The sequence below is a fragment of the Trematomus bernacchii genome, unplaced genomic scaffold (genome assembly GCF_902827165.1).
Source record: "Trematomus bernacchii unplaced genomic scaffold, fTreBer1.1, whole genome shotgun sequence".
NCBI lineage: Eukaryota > Metazoa > Chordata > Actinopteri > Perciformes > Nototheniidae > Trematomus > Trematomus bernacchii.
Window position 1 is genome coordinate 2,777,600 of NW_022987685.1, and position 8,309 is coordinate 2,785,908.

Below are 8,309 nucleotides of genomic sequence, written 5' to 3' on the forward strand. Positions count from 1 at the left end.
GTATTTTTTTCATTCTTTTTGACATAAAAAATGGGTTGCTTCGTGTCCTTTTGAAAGTATATAACATATATAGGCCTCATTTTAGGTTCCCTTTTATTAGCCTTTAAGGTTTCTTTATTCCAGATGTGCATTTCCTCATGTTATTTCATGATTCCTCTCTAGTTTTATTTATATATATATATATATGCACAATAATAATACATTTAATTGATATAGCGCATTTTTCGAGTTATGACATGGGGGGGTGGGGGTTCCAAGGAAAAAGCCAGTTTGAAGAGGTGGGTTTTGAGGGCTTGTTTGAAGGATGATAGGGGGGTTGATTGTCTGATGTGTATAGGGAGGGCGTTCGAAGCTTAGTCCTGGTGGTCTTTACGGTGCTTGCATCTCCGGACCTGAGGCAGCGGGTGGGGATGGGACAGTGGACGAGGTCAGAGAGACAGGGAGGGGCCACGTTGTTCAGGGCTTTGAAGGTGGTGGGCGATATTTTGAAGTCGATTCTGTATTTGACTGGGAGCCAGTGGAGGTTGTGGAAGACGTATTGCAGTTTGTGTTGGGGATTGTGTTTGGTAAACTCAAACGGTAGAGTATGCTATTGCAGTAGTCGAGTCTGGAAGGGATGAGGGCATGGATGAGGGTTTCAGCAGCAGTAAAAGAGAGGGAGGGTCAGAGGCAGGCAATGTTCTTCAGCTGGACATTTTTAAATTTACATAACTTAACCATCATTATTTTTTATCCAAACCATGATCTTTATGTAAACCCATCAAGTACCTTTGTCGCGTGTTTGTTAACAACTTTACAGGCTGTTTAAAACTGTAATTCTCTGTGTTTTAACAACCAATCCTGATGAATGTTTTATAACCTCTCCTGTATTGTTTGTGTTCTGCTCTCAGGCTGAGGATGAGGAGGAGGACGACCAGCCTCTGAGCCTGTCCTGGCCCGACTCCTGCCACAAGCGCATCACGTACCTCCTCATCATTCCCATCGTCCTCCCACTGTGGTTAACGCTGCCCGACGTCAGGAAGCCGGTGTGTGAGACAGTCTATCCTCACACATGGAAAACAGGAATCCTCAGTGTGAGACGGAGAAGTGTTGAGCTCGTTTTGTGTTTCTTCTCTTTCAGACTGCCAAAAGGTTCTTTCCCATCTCCTTCATCGGTGCCATCTGCTGGATTGCAGCATTCTCCTACTTAATGGTGTGGTGGGCTCACCAGGTACATACTTTCCCAAAGACAGACTCACTCCCCCTGTACATGACATTGTCAAAACGAATTGGGTGTAGCGTGATCACGACAGAACATTGTAAAATCCTAACATAATCCTTTTAAAAAAAAACAAAGCAAGATGCAGTTGTCTCGTTTCTCCATCCTTGACATTTCAAACAAAACCATATTGTCTAATCCTCCCACTCATACATAATTATTCAAAACAGAGAGCTTTTTTATCACCTCCATCAGCTCCTAATCATCACAAGGAAATAGCTAGAACAAAAGATTAGGTTTTTATTTACCCCAAAGCTTAGTTTTATTTTATTTTATTTTTTCCTTTTTTGTTTTGTTTGCAGGTTGGAGAGACCATCGGGATTACGGAGGAGATTATGGGCCTGACTATATTAGCAGCTGGAACGTCCATCCCTGACCTCATTACCAGTGTCATCGTGGCACGCAAGGGGCTGGGGGATATGGCTGTCTCCAGCTCCGTCGGCTCCAACATCTTCGACATTACAGTAGGGTACGCACAGGGCCTCTTACATGATTACATTTTTCTTTATATGAATATGTTATTTTCTCCTTACCATTGACGGCCTTTACCTTCTCCTTTTTTTTTTTATAAGGATTAGTTGGGGGAAGGTAACTTCAGTGCAAGCAAATGGCGATTACCCATGTAATCAGGCTGTATTGTGCTTTATTTATATTTCCCACAGTATATAATTGCGATGTAACAACGGTGTAAGTGGCAGGTACAGGCAAAACCCTTTAATGCACAACTTTAGGCCCTTTATTTATTTATATATTTATTGTATGTCTGTAATTAATGTTGTGTTTTATATATATTTTAAGTGTGTTGTTTTAATTGTGTTTTTATGAATTTTTACTCTGTAAAGTGTCTTTGAGTTTCTAGAAAAGAATGCATTATTATTATTATTATTATTATTATTTATTAACTGAAGCAAGGTGAGAAATCAAATGATGGGCAGGTGCTGCTAAGTTGCTCTTTGATTAGCTAAATTATTGTCAAATTAGACTTTTTAGAATTAGAATCATATTATCTGTGTGTGAGAATTCTCATAACAACAGAAAAAGAAATCTAGATTCAAAATAATTTAAGTTGTGACATTCGTAATTGTACATACTGTTGTCTTCTTAACCTAGTCATTGTTTACAACACGAAGCTTTATTGAACGTGTTTTTTTATTCGCAGACTGCCGTTCCCCTGGCTCTTGTGGTCCTTTATCAACAACATGTCTCCGGTGAAAGTCAGCTCCAACGGCCTCTTCTGCGCCATTGTGCTCCTCTTCATCATGCTCCTCTTCGTCATCATCTCCATCGCCGCCTGTAAGTGGCGCATGAGCAAGATGCTGGGCTTCATCATGTTCATGCTGTACTTCGTCTTCCTGGTGCTCAGCGTCATGCTGGAGGACAAGGTCCTCACCTGTCCCGTGTCCATCTGAGGAGCCACTTTCTGTCCCTCGTCACCGCCACAACCACCGCCGACACCACCACCCTCCATGTCTGCCATCGCCCCCCCTCCCCCACCCCACGACCCGTGTGATACTTTACTCCAGGAATAAAAGAAGAAGAAGGACGACAGGACAAGAAAAATAATACAAAACATTTTTAAAAAGAGCAGGTGGTGGTGGGGGCGGGGTTGGAAATGGCACAAGACTTTGGCTTGGCTGGTTTAGCATAGTGGATTTTTATTTTGTATTATTATTTAATTGGCAGGTGGGGGGGGGGGGGGGGGAGTTATGGGTCTATCAGCCAAATATAGAAGCATTATGCATGCCATTAGTGTCACTAGACGAGCTGAAATCAAGGCCACGCCTGGTAGGTTGAGGAGAATGACCTCCTGTGAACTTTGGGGAGGAGGGGGGGGCGCTGTATTAAACTCTTAATAATAAATGCAGTGGCTGAGCTGACATTGTGAGCACATTTGACCACACACAACAGACGCTGATACCAGGAGTGGAGAAGAGTTTGAGGAGACGGCAGCCTGTGAGGTCCAACGTGGCGTTGAGCTAAAAGACTCGAAAAGGAGGAAGCACTCTCACTGGGCAGACAAACTTTCTTATTTTATTTTTTTGCAATTTCATCATGCGCTCAGTCTGCGTTGAAGCTTCCCTCTCCCCTGCTGGACGTCATTCTTCACCACTGAATGTCTCTTCAGAGGATTCTTCTTTTTTTAATTTTTGGATTCATTTTCATGAAATATATAGAAGTAGCACTAGATGTACTGTAGCAGTATTAGGTAAAGTAGAGCCATCTTGACAATCTGCTCCTATTTTTGTTCTTTTGCCACTGAACACACGTTCTGATTGTGCAGTACTTTCCATGCTTCACACGCACCGACTTACAAAAGAAAAAAATTAAATTGAAGTTTTAGCCTCCCAAAATATATGCTAGCCTTCAATATCTTTCACTGGTTGAAAAAAAAAGGCATGAGTAATTTAGGATCATTAAAGCTCCGTAATGAAGTCAATGTCAAAATAATACATTTGAAAAAAAAGTGAACAGTGTTTAAGCGTCATGGTTGATTTAGATTAGTCAATGTGTAGTGCTTTGTTCACAGTAGAACTGGGCTCAACTCACCGGCTAGTCACGCTCCTGCGCTCGTAGTTAAAGGAGTCAACTGCATGTTAAAATAGACACTTGGAGGTGAATTATACCAATCAACATTTAAGAAGATGTATACCAAAATGTATACTTTTCCAGACATGTTCATAACTTCTTAATGCAATCCAGTGCTCAGTCTCTATGTAGAAAGTGTCAACATGTATGGTCAATGATATCTATCAAACTTGTGCAATTTATTTTCTAATCCAAGGTGCTTTTGTGTGCATGTGTGCAACCTGCATTTAAAGTCATCACACAATGACCATTCCTTATATTTATCTATGACTTATAGAGGTTATACTACCAGTATTTTGCGACTAACTGCAAAGAAAAAGAAATACACCAAACTGTGTTTTATACTGGAAATAGAAATCATAATCACTCCTTAAGCTACATAGAATGTGGAAATCACAAATTTAACAGCAATATTGTGTGTGTGTGTGTGTGTGTGTGTGTGTGTGTGTGTGTGTGTGTGTGTGTGTGTGTGTGTGTGTGTGTGTGTGTGTGTGTGTGTGTGTGTGTGTGTGTGGAGAGAATCATCCTCCCCCTCCCTTAGTGTCTGTCCTTCCTGTCTGACGTGGGCGACATTTCTCTGACCCCCTTCCTATAGAGCTGGTCAGAAACACCCTCTTTACCTCAACACAGCCTCTGTACAGCAGCGTAGTGACTGTAACATAATAGTAAATAGATTCTCTGAATGTGTGAGGGGAAATGCATGCGAGGAATTTGGGCTGGTTACCCACTGACTGTACAGCTGAGCTTAGACCAACGATATAATGTTCACTTTTATGCATCCATTCATTAAGAAACACTAAGAACTCATTGGTTTTACTTTGTAAATATACACAGAACCACACATGTATTTTATTTATTTTCTTCTCTTTTTTTTGACATAGTGGGTGGAGAAGGACAATGATAAGGCCCTTAGTATTATTGAGCAACATCTCATTAGCATACTTTACACTGTAAACTGTTCAGGTTCAGGTTAGAAAACAACATCTACACAACAGTAGGTCTTTGTGATGTTTTCTGACAAAGATTGCAAATGGTAAAAGTAAGCTATGATCTCTGTCAACTCATATGTTAAACTGTTACGTGTGCATGCTCTCGTATCTCCATTTCCACAACCCAGACTGTAAGAAACAAAATGGCCTCTATGATGATTTATGAAATTCTTCTGCATACGTTAAGGACGTTAAAACGTTAATGTGTTCACACCTCAGCTTGAGTTTCTACTCAAGGGTTCAATTTTGGGGGGAAAAGCACTTCTTTTGCTTTCTTGCAGAGCTCTAAATGATAAGATGGATGCCTTTTTTCATGTCAGTGCGGTGAAAGTGATCTAGAAGCAACGCCCAAAGGTAACAAAATCCACCTACAAAGCACATCTAAAGCTAAAAAACAAAGTGTAAGAACAAGTTTTACATTTGGTCATGCGCAGGCCAAGCTCTTTCCCCGTGTTTCGACTCTTTGTGCTAAGCTAAGCTAAGCTAACAGTAATATAGTATAAAGCTATAGGCCTATGAGTATTTCCTAAAAGTGTATTGCTTTAATAGGTCATAAGATAATTTGCTATCACTAAACTCACATGTGCATACTCTACTTGTGCACTTTTATTGCAAATATATGTTTTTCCCCACGTTTTTATGTGAGAGCATGACGAGAGGGAAACCAAAGGAAGAACTGAAAGTGGTTTAGCATGTGAGATTGGCATTGATTGTGGTTTTCAGCGACGCTGAACCACTAACAAACATTCTTGCACTGTAAATGTTTTATTTTCTTGGTGTTAATGTAAGATTTATTTAAGGTGTACATATATACAGATACAAATTAACCATATAATCTATATGTGTAAAAGAAATATGTCTCTTTATGTAAAAACACAAAGTATATAATAAAACAAATAAAGATGAAATTCAAATATGCAACAATGTGTTTGCGGGTTTTATTTTACTGACAGTCAGTCTCACTCTTGCTTTCAAATGTTGCTCTGTGTCCACTTGCAGGGTTGGCAAAGAGCAATTTTCCCCATAAAACACCATGGTAAAAAACATAACCGTAAAATTATTCATAGGACATGTCAAACTCCAAACAAGGGCAATAATAACTCATTCTAGTATGACTTTTTGACCCATGCAAGCAGATAGGACTGAATGCTTTATCTTCATATTCAGGTATTTTAAATATAAATATCTGCCAACACTACAGGATAAAAGTCAAGATATTTCATCCTCTAATGCATTTTTTTTTAACCTGTATCTACTAAGCCCCCCCAAAGTGTAAAACTAAATATATGAACTACCCTTGCTTCCTGCAGATGTCAAATAAATACAAAAAAGCCCACTTCAGTTCATTTCTCATGTGTCATTCCTGCATATGTAAAGACTGGTTGTGGGAAATGGCGCCCTCCTGTGATCAAACCCGGACTCTTCACTGTAATTTGTGACGCAATCATCACTTTTATACAATCCTTAGTCCACCCACATAAATTGTCCTCCAGCAGTTTGTCATGCTTCTACTGAATTAAATCACTTTTATCTTGCCTTAGAATTTAGTCACCTAGTTTTCCTCAAATTTCGTTAGATATTATATTTATCTGGAAATAGACACAACATGAGTCAGGGTATGTCTCTTTGTTCACCATAGTTCCCCATGGTGCACTTTAAATGTCAAGCTGTTTTTGTTTTTCAGAATGATCTTGATGGATCAGTGTTGTGTGATAAAGTGTATGGTGTATACAAAAAAAGATGTACCCCCATGTTCATGTCCCACGCATGATTGAAAAAAAAAATACACCAACATGGAGCCTAGCATGGCACAAGTAAAAGCACTTTGGGTCATTGTGCCATTGGGTTACCATCATCAAGACACATTACCTGGTTAAATATAAATTGTTCTGAAAAGAGGGCCAATTATTTGACATGCAAAGACAAATACCTAGGATGACACTAGGGTTTACATTTCTAAACTTGATAAGACCTGCATGACATTACTCAAGGAAAGGTTAACGAAACTTTGCCGGTGTAAGCATGCCAACATGTTTTTTTCTAGCAATGATTCCTAGTGAAACACAAAAATTCCCTGCCGTTTCCTGCTAATTCAAGAAATGTCCCCGACGGTATTTTTTTAGGTGTGTTTCCTGTAACTTGAATCACTAGTTCCTGTCTGCACACTCTTGTAAGGAGATAACAAAATTATACGACTGAATGTGTCTACAGATCTAAAGTGGATTAAACAGTTATTGTCCTCCTCAACACCCGCAGGACAGAGCAATTTAACTTCATGAAGTTCAAACCACCAGGATTGTGTAAGTGAATGTTTTTTTTATAATCTGAAACTGTATGTTGGCTCCTGCAGGCTTTGGACCTAGGGATGACCCCACTTAAACATCCCAATTTCTGCTGAAACAAAGCATTTATTCTTGGCTATAACTTAGCTTATTACTCTAATGGTAAATAGCTGCCTTTGAATCCTTGTTTTAAAGAATTGGGATTAACCTATTACCTCCAACACATCTTCCCTAATCTTTCCTCAGAAGTGTTTAAGGTGTTCTGACGGTAATCCCCCTCACTGCTTCCCTGTACCTTTTTTCTGGAAACGTATTCAGCATCATCACCTGAAAAAATAATAAAAACCATGGTGATGATTGAAGCGAATACTGACTGAGGTCATTCACAATGTGCCGAACACTATACCAACTTCCAGTTTCACAAAGTCCCAGAAAGGAGCCGTTTGAATCACTGTTAGTGATGCATTTGGTTTCAAGATCTTGGATACCAACCTCTTTTTTCTGGACATGGGACTTAAATTGAATGAGTTATGTGAATAATAATAATAATAATAATAATAATAATATACTGTATAATTATAAGCTTTATTTGTATAACACCTTTCATACAATAATTGCAGTTCAAAGTGCTTCACAGTAGACAGTTTTAATTCACTTCAAAGTTGAGAGCCTATTGGAAATTATTCAATGAGCGTCAAAAATGATTTAATTGAATTTTTTTTTTTCATTGCTATTTATTCATTTAAACTATACTTTCTCTCTGAATAAAATAAATACATTAGTGTGTCCCTCAGCAAGTTGTAACCTACTGACTGTACTTATCAACTCATTATTTTGAATTCAAATATTGTACACTTTATGTCTTAGTTTATTTTCTTAATGTACAAAAGCATTTCACTGTGGATTCATGGTGTATGAAATAGCAGGGGGGCTTCTAAATATGGCAGAGCTGGTGTTATTGCTGCTGGATTTGGCACCCCCCTCTGTAACTTTGGCCAGGATGGTCATAATCTCACCAAAATCCCACAGGTGTTAGTTATTCCCCTCTAGTTTAAACAAAAAATAACATTTACTCTGGGTTTATCAGATGAAATGTAAAAAAATATAAATCTGGACGAGCTGTAAAACACACTCTTGTTTGCTTACTTAGTGCACAGGATGATGTTCATAATATTTATAATATCCATAACCTAA

At 38.9% G+C, this 8,309-nt stretch overlaps 1 protein-coding gene across 9 annotated transcripts in view; it reads left to right on the forward strand.

Annotated features, from left to right (window-relative positions):
- LOC117487928 (sodium/potassium/calcium exchanger 2-like) overlaps window positions 1-2,929 on the forward strand; it is a 40,162-nt gene extending 37,233 nt beyond the window's left edge. For all 9 annotated transcript variants that reach the window (XM_034136705.1, XM_034136710.1, XM_034136711.1 and 6 more), the window contains 4 exons: window positions 891-1,025; window positions 1,121-1,210; window positions 1,561-1,727; window positions 2,418-2,929. In XM_034136705.1, the coding sequence (XP_033992596.1) occupies window positions 891-1,025; window positions 1,121-1,210; window positions 1,561-1,727; window positions 2,418-2,667 (642 nt within the window). In that variant the 3' untranslated portion in view covers window positions 2,668-2,929. The remainder of the gene's footprint in view (window positions 1-890; window positions 1,026-1,120; window positions 1,211-1,560; window positions 1,728-2,417) is intronic.
- Window positions 2,930-8,309: the final 5,380 nt, after the last annotated feature.